The 13005-nt window shown below is 38.6% G+C and overlaps 1 protein-coding gene across 1 annotated transcript in view; it reads left to right on the top strand.

The window, feature by feature from the left end:
- The window catches only part of LOC145984974 (von Willebrand factor A domain-containing protein 8-like), a 443428-nt gene that overhangs the window by 297038 nt on the left and 133385 nt on the right, over positions 1–13005 (top strand). The window contains exon 7 of the mRNA XM_083118428.1: positions 5167–5325. Within this exon, the coding sequence (XP_082974554.1) occupies positions 5167–5325 (159 nt within the window). The remainder of the gene's footprint in view (positions 1–5166; positions 5326–13005) is intronic.

Below are 13005 nucleotides of genomic sequence, written 5' to 3'. Positions count from 1 at the left end.
CTCTTTGAACGTGTCGTTCAATTCTGGTGAACGAGTCGTTCACCGCTCACAAGAGAGAGTCGTTACTTTTGAACGACTCGTTCACGAACGATCCATCACTAGTGGATATCTCGGGCGTGTAATTTTTGTTAGTTGGGACTGCGTTCGCTCCATCCCTGAAAAATAAATGGAGAACAAAAAATGTATCTTTGGTAATGTTAAGTTCGGTCGGTTTTTTGGGAGGATTGTTTCGTGATAAACTTGTTGAAAGCTGCGATCCGTTCAGAAGTTTTGTTCGCCAAGAAATTGGCTGACCCAATCGGAAAGGACAGACCAGATGGACGATCTGTTTTCTTTCTGCCTGCCTACAAGACCCAATGAGATCAGAGAAGAGAGTTTGGGAAAATTCAATAAATAATCTTTCAAGGGATTTGACGTTGTCACCCATCCTCATTTGGAACCTAATGAACCGCACCTCGCTCTCTGTTTCGAACATGGAAATCGGGACTCCCTTTGCTTCCAGAGCCTTAACGCTTGAACTGCATGGCGTAGAATGTAGTAAGCGGTAACATAACATCCAACCTTCATAATGTTGGTAGTCGTCCTGCATATTAGCAGAGATCTTAAAGATGTTTTCGTTGCGTCGAAATTACCATTACAATAACGAATTCGCGTGAATAAACAGTTGTCTGATTTTTAAGAATTTTTTAAGACTACATTTAACCAGAGAGCATATTTATAATGAAAGGTGTTCCCTCATGGAAACTCAACCTAACGAACGACACCTCGCTCTCTGTTTCGAACATGGAAATAGGACTCCCTTTGCTTCCAGAGCCTTTTCGCGTGCACTGCATGGCTTAGAATGTAGTAAGAGGCAACATAAGAGGCTTTCGAAAGATACACAAAGAGGAGGTAAAGTTGAGACCAGTAATGGACTGCAGAAACAATATTTTGGAACCCTTGGAAAAGAAATTAAAGAAAGTTATTGAAGTGTTAGTAACACAGCAAGAAAGCAGAGCAGTTAAGAACAGTGAACAGGTAGTGGACCTCATAAAAGGACTTACTTTAAAAGAGATGAAGATGACAATGTTTAGCTTAGACGTGAAAAGTATCTTCCCGAGCATCAAGAGGGAACACGTTTTGGACATTGTTAAAAAGAAAATGGAACAAGAAATTATAGGAGAATGAGATAGTGAAAGGGTAGTGAAGATGCTGGAAACCATTTGGAATAACGGTTACAGTATAATGGGGGATAAAATAATGTTAATGAGTGAAGGACCTAATATAGGTTCTAGCCTAAGCCCAGCATTGGCTGAATTGTTTATGAATGAATGTGTAAAGAAAGGGATAGAAAAAGGAGGTGACAAAATAATTCTGTTTTGCAGATATGTGGACGATTGTTTTGGCATATGGAAGGGAGCGAAGAGGCAGCTCGACATTTTGCCAAAGAAATACAAGATGAAGAAAGAGGGATATTGGAACTCGAAATAGAAGAAGAAGAGAAGTTAAGCTACCTAGATATAATGATGAAAAGGAAGAGAGTACAAGAAATTGAAACCGCTTAGCATCAGAAGAAGTGTGCTGCCCCAAAAGAAGTGATGGAAGTGAGGCGACAAAAATAAATTTTATAAAGAATATGGAGGACAGAATCAAGAAAATATGCACGAAAGAATGTGAAAAAGAAGGCAAAATAAATAGCTGGAAAAGAATGGCTATGAGAAAGAGGATAGACGGGACATAAACAGAAGAAGGAAGAAAAGTGGCAGGGGAGAATTGGAAGAGAAAGAATTGGAGGAAGAAAAATAAAAAAGAGGAGGTTTGGAATAAGGAGTATGGGGAAGACCACAGAAAAGAAATGCAACATGCTTAGAAAAGCGGGCATTAAAACTTACAGGAAGGAAGGGAGAAGCATCTTAAGAATAGCGAAGAATACAAACAAGAAAAAGGAAAGCAGAGAAGAGGAAGAGGAAGGGATTATCTAGAAAGTGAAATGTAAAGAATGTCAGAGTGTGTACATAGGAGAAACGAAAAAGAGGCTGAAAGACAGGTTGAAACAACATAGGGATGATGTACGACTTAAGAGAGAGAGAAATGCAATATTTAAACACACGAGAGAAACAGGACATGACATAGAGTGGGATGAGGCTAATCAGATAGGAAGAGAGAAGAGAATACTAGTGAGAAAATGGAAGGAGGCCAAGGAAATAGAGAAGAAAGGTGAAGAAGACACAATGAACTGGAATGGGGGACTGAAGTTAAACAAAGAATGGAAGAAGGTGTTAGAAAGAGTGGAAAGGACAAGAGAGAAAGAGGAGGGAAAAAGAATGAAGGAAAAAGAGCGTGAGATAAAGAGACCAACCACATTCTAGATGGAAGTAAAATGTTTAGCCTTTTAGGTGAAAGTACTGTTGACAAGGGAAAGCCACCTGCTAGAATGTTCCAGAACAACTTTCTAATAGTCTGGAGGGGAGTAACGTTTGTGTATACATATCGTCCTGTTTTTGTACCTTGTTACATTTGTACTTGGTGCAGAGTCTGAAGAAGACCTTGATAGAAGGTTGAAACATTACGTTTAGTTTATGTTTTTATAATAAAATAAATTACTGCCTTGGTCATCATATTTAGTTTTTCATATCATGGAAACAAGGTTATATGGTGTTATAACTCAGAGGTGTGCTCAGCAAACGTTGTAGTATTTTATACAGTGTTTTAAAAACCTGAAGCGCAAGGGATGCTTCAAGCTTTGGGGCTACAGGCCGCCATACAGCTTTTTTTTTAACATTTAAAGTGAATATTCCTTTCCTTTTTGTTATACAGTTAAATAAACATGAAATTGGAGAAAACAATAATATATCACGTATTAAGTAACACTGGCTTGTACTAAACGTACGTGCAGGAGGATGCCGCAAGGCAGAATAGAGACTTTGCGGACCTTTAACAAAATTGTTTCTTTGTCCTTCGGTACTTTTTAATTTATCAGAAAATGAGCTTCAAATATGTTCCAGCGACATTAGTTTTAATCTCATATATGCAATACATACAGCCACTATACAATGGAAGATATCACAAACAGTGGCATGCCCAGGATTTTTGAAAGGTGGGTATATGTTATTTTTTAGAATACTGGGACAAACGGGGGTTATAACTTCCATCAACCTCCTTTTGGTACGCTTCTGATCACAAAACTGGAGACCATTCGCGACCTCACTACTTTCATCCTGGAACACGATTATTAAACTTCTTTTTCAGATTTATTTACTGCTTCTTTGATTTTCCTCACTTTACCCATAACTGTGGCCTCTGTAGAACGTGCACTTTCCAAAATTCAGCCAATAAAATATTATCTGCAGAATAGTACTTCCTCGGCTCGGTAAAGAAGAATAAACATATCCATTTTGAACAATGAGCACAGGCAAACTAAACTGATAAACACGCTGTGTAGCACTTCGCTCATGTCAAAGCATGTAAGCGAATGTTTTATTTTTTCAAACAATTATTTTACGCTGAATTTAATATTGTTACTTATTTCTTGTATCTTGATTGTTCAATATGTGTTAAATACACATTCAACCTTATTTTGTTGTAAAATGCAAACATCAGCCACACGATGTTGATTTTCTGACTTAAGCATGCAATTCATAATTGTAACAGCCACATAGTGCAAGAAATACCATGGCTGGGTGGAGAGAGGGGGCAGGGGGGCAATAACATGACACATGACTGGGGCTCCAACGTTTTACATTTTAGTTATGACAATGATATTATGACATATATGATAGGACCGTTGTTTGTGAGGGAAGTGTGCTGGGTGCCGTAATGGGTGTCCACCCCCTCCGAGATACAGTCTTTAATCCGCCACTGCACACAATGTGGATTTTCGACTTAAAACATTACAAGCTTGTAATTCATAATTGTAACCTTCTTCATAGAGCTAAAAATACTATGGCTGAATAGGGGGCTGGAAAATCATGACGCATACCTGGCCCTCCAACGTTTTAGTTATGACAATGATTTTATGACATACATGGTAGGACGTAGTTTGGGAGGGAAGTGTGCTAGGTGCCGAAAATTTGAGGGGAGGGCACCATAACAGGTGTCCGCCCCCTTCGAGAGAATGTCTTTACTAGGCCATTGCATCATTCCAACCTACACCCACCACAGATGAGGTAGGCCCCACATTCAGGAAATCTTCCAGCTAAGTTTCAACAACAGTTACACTTGTTGACCAACTATGCTACCAACAGTCACTTACAGAGAAACATCCAACCAAAGTTCGGAAAACCATTCATTTTCAAACTGAGGTACAAACTTCAAATGTATTCGCACCCCTGGCACAAGATACCACAAATGACGTGGAGATCCCTCACGAGGAGGAAACCCAAACTAAAAAAAGTCCCAAGACCTCCACCTATTTCTGTGTTCGAAATTGACTCAAAAGAAAATATGGTAATCAAGGAGTATTCAACAAGCTTTTTAATGAACTCTGGTATGAATATCCATACATAAAATCAGCAAGATTCATCCATAAAAAAATATTTAGTTCAACAAAATATGTCAAACATTTAATACACTGATAATAGTAAAGATTTTCATTATCGGCTAATCACGTTTGTCATGTACAAATCATCATTTTGGATCGTGTCATCGCTTTGAATAAATTCATAAATATTAATGAACTGAGCACGCCATCTCTGTTCTTTTTCTTTCATCGAGCAGTGAACAAAAACAACCAAAAATTTAAGAACCACAGACAAAAGACTTTCCCTTGTGAAACTCGCAGATTATCTTGACATGACCAAAATTTCACTCTGATTGACTCTTCCACAGAATCTAGCAGAGAAAGCCAGTTGCAATTAGAACATGGTCTAGTCGTCAAAACTGATCTAGCAGCCCTGGCAGCCATCATATCCAGCCAAACGAAAATGTAGAAACAATTTTTATCCAGAATATATAATTTCTGTCCGAAAATACAACTTTGGCCTTTGTGTAAAACTGTGGGAAGATGATGAATATTGTGAAGTTTAATGATAAAAAAAAAAAAAATTCAAATGTTCCAGTGTTTGAATCTGCTGTGTTACTCTCTTGATACTATCATTAATGCAAAATGCTTAAAGCAATGGGAAAGTTTTTAGCCTTTAAAAACCTCGAACTTAAAATGTCAATTCATTTGCATCATTTTTTTTGCAGGAGCATCTCAAGAACCTCCAGGCAGCTGCACCTACAATGGATCCTAGCCAGTTGTCTCAAGTGCTAGCTTTCAGCTATGCTCTCCTATCTCCTGAGTCGGCAAGTCTCAACCTACCAGACTTCCCTGCTGACAACCTTACTGTTGCTGCTCAAATTATGGTATGCAAAACATTTCTCTCTACTTGTTGATTATCCATAATATCGTACACAAAACACTCAAGTTTATGTTTTCATTTGATTCCACCAATTTTTATAAATGCAACAGTGCTAATTTCTGAAGTATCTCTAGGCATTTGATTGATTGATTTGATTAATTTTACTTTGCATTTCTACCACTTTTGGCTAATCAAGAAGATGAGAATGAGTGGTGATATGATGTAATTGATGAAAGGACATACATAGAATACCCATGCTCAGGCTGAGATTCGAACTTGGGACCTCTGACGTTATGGTGTGGTTTGCTAACCACTCTGCCATGAAGGCCAGCATGAGTGGGCTTTGCAAGAGCTCCCTTTTTACAAAAAAATGTGACTACCCCCAATCATGTGCTACCATCCCTTTTCCATCTTGCATTGTTGCAAGCCCATTCCATTCAAGCCTGTGTGATGAGTCAAGAGCAACTCGCACAGAAAAAGGAAATTTCTATGGTATTTTTTGCCTGTCACCCTGTTCGGAGCTTGGCAGGGTCCTTAAAAAGTCGATGCTTTAGTGTCAGATCTTGACATGTATGAATTTTACTTCGTATTTGGTCACCAGGGGAAATGTCAACAAATTATCATTGCATAAACTCTATCTTTATCTTTGCTCATTTCAGTTTCTTATTCCAAAGAGATGAGCGAATAGAAAATAATCACAATATGCACCACAACAGGTACCACTCACCACTGAGATCTGTTTGTAGGAGTAGTATCAGGAGTAGTAGCAAAACTAAGTCTCTTTGCAACACATGAGTAACTTGCAATGTGTATTTTGGTAAAGAAACTTTCAGATATCTTATGCATTAATCAGGATTGCTACGCATCTGGAAACCTGGAAAATAGGGAAAAGTCAGGGAATTTGGTTTGTCAGGGAATTTTTGCAGATCGTCTGGAATTTACGTGCATTTTGGAATCTGCAAGAGAAAAAGTTGTAAAATGAACAAGCAGTTCACTCCCACTTTTTGATTCAGTTCTTGTGATTCCACTTACAAAAAAGATTCAGTTTAGAAACTTGTTTCTTTCGTTCTTATGATTCTCAGTCTTGTGCAAAATTATGGTTCTTTCAAATTTCTGTAATAAATTTCCACTTTTATAATACTAGATATTAGAAATAATATTAATGCAAAACTTGCAGTCCAGATATCTGATTGATAACTAAAGTACAATGACAATATGGTCATAATTATCGGAAAGGTTGGTGAAGAGGAGGTTATCGTCAATTATTTTATAGATCTTAGACTTGTTGGCATTTCCTATAGAATTCCTATGTGCAACAAAAATTTCTCCAGATGCTGTGTTCTTATAAATGTAAGCAAAAAATGCAGCATTTTCTACGACACTATAAATCCGCCAGAAAATTTAAAATTTGTGTGGTTTATGAACTTCTGTTTTTATATTGTGGAGATCTGTTAATGGTGAAATAATGTACCTCTCTTACCTTAGCCTGAAGGCTATATGTACGATTGTAGCACCCAATACATTTGATGCCGATTGTAAATTTACATTTTACGCTTCAAATTTTCACGTGTTCTTGAGTGTGTAGAATGAAATTTGCTAAGAAAAGTTGTGAAAGTGAATATTGATAATATGTAATTAACAGATTATATATTTAATTGAAAAGCACAAGGTTCAAAAGCAAAAATCATGATGATAAACATGTCTGGAAAAATTTCATTTTTGGACTGGGAAACCTGGAAGTGTCAGGGAATTTCATAATCAAAGAATCGTAGCAACCCTGATTAATGTTATCATGAAATTGGAGCCACGGTGGTCCAATCGATAGGGTGTCTGACTGCCATGTGTGGAGACCCAAGTTCCATTCCTGGAGTGGGTGATCCAAAGGTCGGAACTTTCCAGCCTTGTGCCTGCATAAAATGGCTCTTGAGTTCACCCAGACCCATATATATGAGTACCTTAGGGGTAAAGCTGGCTGTAGCTTGGTGCTGATCACATCACCTTCAAAAAATTGCACAATCGAAAATGCAAGATCGAGAGGGTGAGGTGCATGCCCATAGACTCAGACCACCACCACTGTCATGATGTAAGACATGATTTTAATGTGTGTTACTTCATGTATAGGCTTATCAGACATCCTTTTTCCCCTGGCCATGTCCTACATTTTGAGCGTCATGTAATTTGAATTACGAAAAGGCATGTTTCAGTCAAAAAAGGAGGGATCACAGGAAAACATCAATCAAGTTATAAGTTTATGGACTCCATTTTCAAACTTAATAGTGAAATATTTTGATTCAGACATTGCAAGAGAAAAGAGTGTTGTGCTAGAACAAAGACTGAAGCTATTAATCTACAAAATTTTGAGGGCCACATTCTATTGATGTCAGAGTTCAATTCGTGAGTGGTATGCAAATGTTGAGAAAGTTTTGGTATGAGTTGTTGTTTTAAGTCCACTTTATGCGCAGATAGGCTAATCAGACTGAGCTTACAGTTTAAAGTGGAAACCGAACCACTATGTTCCTCTGGGTATCGAGCCTGGAACTCCTGGATTACAAGGCAATGAAACTGGTTCGAAGATTTGATATTGGTTCAGTATAAGTAAAAAGAGTTTGACAATTCATGTTCATAAGTATATTTTGACTCTACACCTGAAATTTGAGAAAACTGACTCTTCTGAGAAAAAGTACTACTAAAAACCACATAGTAAGAAGTGTTGTGTTTATTTTTGTAAGTTTATGAATTTTGTATTTAACATATCATTAAATAATCGAACAAGTGTTCTTGGGTTACCAGCCAGGTGAAGTCGATATTGGCTTCCAACGTTTCGAGCACATACATTGCTCTCATCATCAGGGAATATAGAAATGGAGACCATCAAGGATAACCTGGAGCACCAGATTCCAGGAGTATACCGTATACCATGCTAGCATGGGACACCATATATAGGCCAAACAGGACACACCATGGAACAGCGACATACTGAACATCAGCACAACATCAGGTTATTCCAACCAGAAAAGTCAGGACTTGCAGAACACAGCATCACAGAGGGACACAGGGTTTTATTTGCTGACATCAAAATAATAGCCAAATGTGCCGGATACTGGCACCGATGAGTAAAAGAAGCCATAGCCATATCACGGGAATCACCAATCTCAACAGGAATGTGGGACTCCAGCTCAGTCGTGCCTGGAACCCACTCTTCCATGAAAACAAAGTTCCAGCCAATAAGATCACCTGAATCCAGAGCGAGCCAATAAGAAGACAGAGTCCAAACTCCGCCCCCATGATATTCATATATTTAACCCTTCACTGGCCTCCATTTCTATATTTCCTGATGATGAGAGCAATGTATGTGCTCAAAACGTTGGAAGCCAACATCAACTTCACCTGGCTGGTAACCCGAGAACACTTGTTCGAATCACATCGCCAGGAAAGCTACAATTCATTAAAAATCATTATTATTTTAAGCACAAAATGTATCAATAATAATAATAATAATTATGATGATGACGATGATGGATATTATTTACTGCAAATGCTTTGTGCCCTACATTTTGACTTGAAGTCCTACATTTTGGGGCAGCATGTCCTACTTTTGCCTCACAGTGATCTGGTAACCCTATTCATGTACTATGCATAACCAGTGGCGTGCCCAGGGGGGGGTTGGTGGGGGTTAAAACCCCCCCCATTGGTTTCGTCATTTAAAAAAATTCAAAGCAGAAATACATTTTATTTCATAAATCGCCAATATTGTAAAATGTTTACATTTGGCAATGAAAAATGTATTTGCTTCTTCAATTACTTTTGATAATATTGGAGTTGAGTTACAGCAATGCACAAGCATTCATTCATTCCTTAGTCACTGAAAAGGAAGGAGAATTTCCTTCTCAGTATGGTCAAGAAAAGAGCCGTAACCCTTGGAATGCGAACTGAAGGAATCCCTCCTCCCCTTTCTTTCACCCACGATGACCCTCTTAGGAGAATGGCCCTCCCTTTCCTGTTACGACAGTGCTGCTAACTTCCCTTTTCTTTCTTTCCCCTTCTTATACCATTTATGCCAGCAGAGCAAAGTTCTGTGAGATTTGAATCACTACAATTAGTTGGCAAAGTAAGTCAAAATCTCATCTCGCACATGGATGCATATTTATTTCAAAATATCAATAATTATAATAATAATAATAATAATAACCCATAGCTCTACAGCCCGAGGAGGGCCTTGGCTTACCTACCGACTGCTGGTCTCCCTCCCACACTGTTCCTCCGTCACCTGTTGTAGCGTGGAGATCTTAGACCAGTATTGGAGTGTCGGGGGATCAGCCCGACGATCCCCCAGCCGTTGCAGGTCTTCTCGATCGGGTTACGCTCACTCACTCGGAGCTCCCCAATTTCCTCACGATGGTGGGTTGCCACCGACTCTATACGTAGGCCGAATAAATTCCGACCAGAGCCGGATTCGAACCTACGCCGTCCCGCAGCGAGCGATCTCAAGACGAGTGAACGCCTTAACCCGCTCGACTACGGAGGAGGACAATTATAATAATAATAATAATAATAATAATTGTTGCAGGCAGTAGCGAAGCATGGTTTTACGAAGGAGGCAAGCGATGTTTTGTACAATAGCATGCCGGGAGGAAGGGAGGGGTGAAGGATGCGTTATATAGCCCAACTGGCCCAGTCTGTTCATAAACAAAATAAAAGCAATTAATATGCCAAAATATTATACGTTTTACTCTTGTGCTCTTTACAAATTAGATATTTTTTTCTCAACCAATTTCCAGCCTTCAGTTTATTGAATTTTCTTGTAACATGTGTGAAAGATCTCACTTGAATTTGTGCGTAAATAATTTAGCAGTTGCCAACACTACTGACACTGACACTACTGGTTGCTGTCAACACTGGTGACGTAATTTGAGCTGGACCAAGCTGGATGCATGGTTCAGACATTCGACCACCCGGTATCTTTGTCCCAAGTCCTGGTGTTCTCTGGGGTTGTAGCGAGTTGCAGTCTGCAAGGTAGCAAGTCGAAGTGGTCGTGTTGTGTATTACGTTTCTGCGTGTGTAATAGATTTTTGACGTGGAACTAAAGATGGATAGAGAAAAGAGGAGAAATACTGATTTTTTTTTTTTAAAAGAAACAAAAAATGGAAGTTGAAGCTTCACCTTCCACAAATAGAACGTCAGAAAAGGTCGATTTAAGTTCAGAGGAATTCCATCCGAATTGCGAGAGTGAAACGTGCGAACTTTCAGACTCTTGATATTCAACAAGAAGGCATAACAGAAGATATTGCAAACCTTGTTGCAACATTATGTCAAGGAACTGTCGAGGTAAGTGACGTTCATTATTTGATAGCAGATATATTCATAGACAGATTTAGAATTGTTTTTCTGGGAGGGCACAGCATGTGATGTAAGCATACAATCGTGTGTGTGCAGGGGATGGGGGTGCCCGCGTGTGTATGTCTGGAAGACGTGTGTAGGATGTCACCCTATATCACCTATAAACTTTCGCAGGGCGAGAGAACATGAAGATGAACAAGTTCCCTCAATGATTTCAGGGGCCTCGCCGATGGTGGTGTAATCAAAGAGGTCCTGGGTTTGATCCCCTGTGAAGGTGCATTGCACAGTGGTACGTATCCCGATTTAAACTTTAAGTCCAGTCCCGATTAACGTATCTGAATATAAAATGGACTTTACAATCATTTACTTTTTGTTTTGTTCACGAACCCTCGAAAAACGATATTACCTATCTTATAGATCCACCAAGGCATTTGAAACCCTGGCGTCGGAGCAGTGGCACGTATTTTCCGAGGTCCCAGAAAGCTTGGTGCTACTATACAGTGTATATGTATGCAACCACATTATAAAATCACGGTTGCCATGGACAGTTTTATTATTTTGTAGGAAAGGGATAAAATTTGTATTACGACACGGGATAGACTAGATAGGCATCCTATTAACTGTAAATATTCCTTACAAATCTTCTGAATATTTCTCTTATACAAACGCAACAAATACAATAAGTAATATACGTGTGCAGTAATAAATTCATTTTCTGAAAGCATCTTTTCTGGCATCAGTGGTCGAAGTAGGTGATGCTGCCTTTAGTTAAGAAAGTTTCACAAATCATACCCCAAAATAGAATAATTTTCATATTGAGCATCCTCCACCTACTGTATTGTCTCCATGTTGATCCATACAAGGATGTACCCCATCGTATTTCCAAAATCGATCAAATATCCCCTCCCTTTTCGGCTACGAATTTCTATTTCGAGCACTGTCTGGCAAGATTTTGTCGGGATCAGTGACAGATCCTGTGGTGCGGTACTGGGCTTCGGAGGGGAAGGGGGGAGTGGCCCCTTCAACAGTTGGTTTCGCAGTTCCATAACGTTAACATTATACACAATTCCTCTCCATAGACCTAATATGAAAATGAATATGACACATTAATGACACTGTAGTAGTAAATGTTAATTACTGAAGGGGTTCGTATTTGTTTATCGACTGTCAAACAAATGTTTTGACCAATAATACAATGCCAAAAATGTACACAATATTTAGCAAATCCATCTCCACAACAAGTACAATGTTGATTGAATTGATGTTTTAAATCCACTTTATGCACAGTAAGGCTAATAGGGACTGGGCCTAAAGTTTAAAGTGAGATCCGAACCACTATTAGCCTCCACCGGGTATTGAACCCGGATCACCTTGATTACAAGGCGACGACGCTCACACTGAAATGAAACTGTGGTATCGTCATCTTGCAGCAATGCAAAGACGTCCAGTAAATGCTCTTGAAGCAATTGATATATGCATTGAAGTAATATTTCCCTGGGTAAACACACGTTTGCGCATATTATGTACAATCCCGGTAACAACAACATCAAATGATAAATCATTCTCAACTTTGAGGCGTTGAAGACCTATCTTCGAAATACCATTTGCGAAGAAAGATTAAATGGGTTAGCTGCTCTGAACATTCACCGGGATATAAAAGTTACTTGTGACGACATACTGTCAGAACTCGCACAGAAACCTCGATGCCTAAATTTCAGAATTTAAATTGTTGAACTGTGGTACCTTATTTATTACTGTCTTTAAGACATCAAGTAGTCTTAATCTCTTTAATGTTGTTACAATGTTGAGTGTACATATTTTTTGTTTAAAAATTATATTTGAGCAATTAAATATAAAATATTAATAATTTGGAAATATTGAAGCAGGTGCTTTTATATGATGCAATAAAAACATGAAGCATCCATAGCAAATACATTGATTGCGTTCATTGGGGTAAAATCCAAGTATATTAATTATCTAATTTAATACAAGAAATTTGACCTGTGAACTGGAAAATGTATTGGATTCATAACCCCCCCCCCCCCCTTACGAAAATCCTGGGCACGCGCCTGTGCATAACCTACTGTAGGATTGAAAGTTCAGCACTATGAATATAGAGAGGCAGAACGGGAGAATGGTGTCACCATTCCCACTCGGAACTTGACATACTAGCTGCCAGCATTGAGTGCAAGTGTAAATAGTTCAATTTTTGCTTATATATTTTAACATGTTTTGTGAACAAGTGCATGAGATTTTTTAAAAAATAATTAAAAATAATTATTATAATTATTGTATTCACTATGAAAAGTAGCATAAAAATGTGTACATTCCATATTCCCTTTTGTAG

Source organism: Lepisma saccharinum, chromosome 3, assembly GCF_977018435.1.
Source record: "Lepisma saccharinum chromosome 3, izLepSacc3.1, whole genome shotgun sequence".
Classification (NCBI taxonomy): Eukaryota; Metazoa; Arthropoda; class Insecta; order Zygentoma; family Lepismatidae; genus Lepisma; species Lepisma saccharinum.
This window is presented reverse-complemented; position numbering and strand designations above follow the sequence as displayed.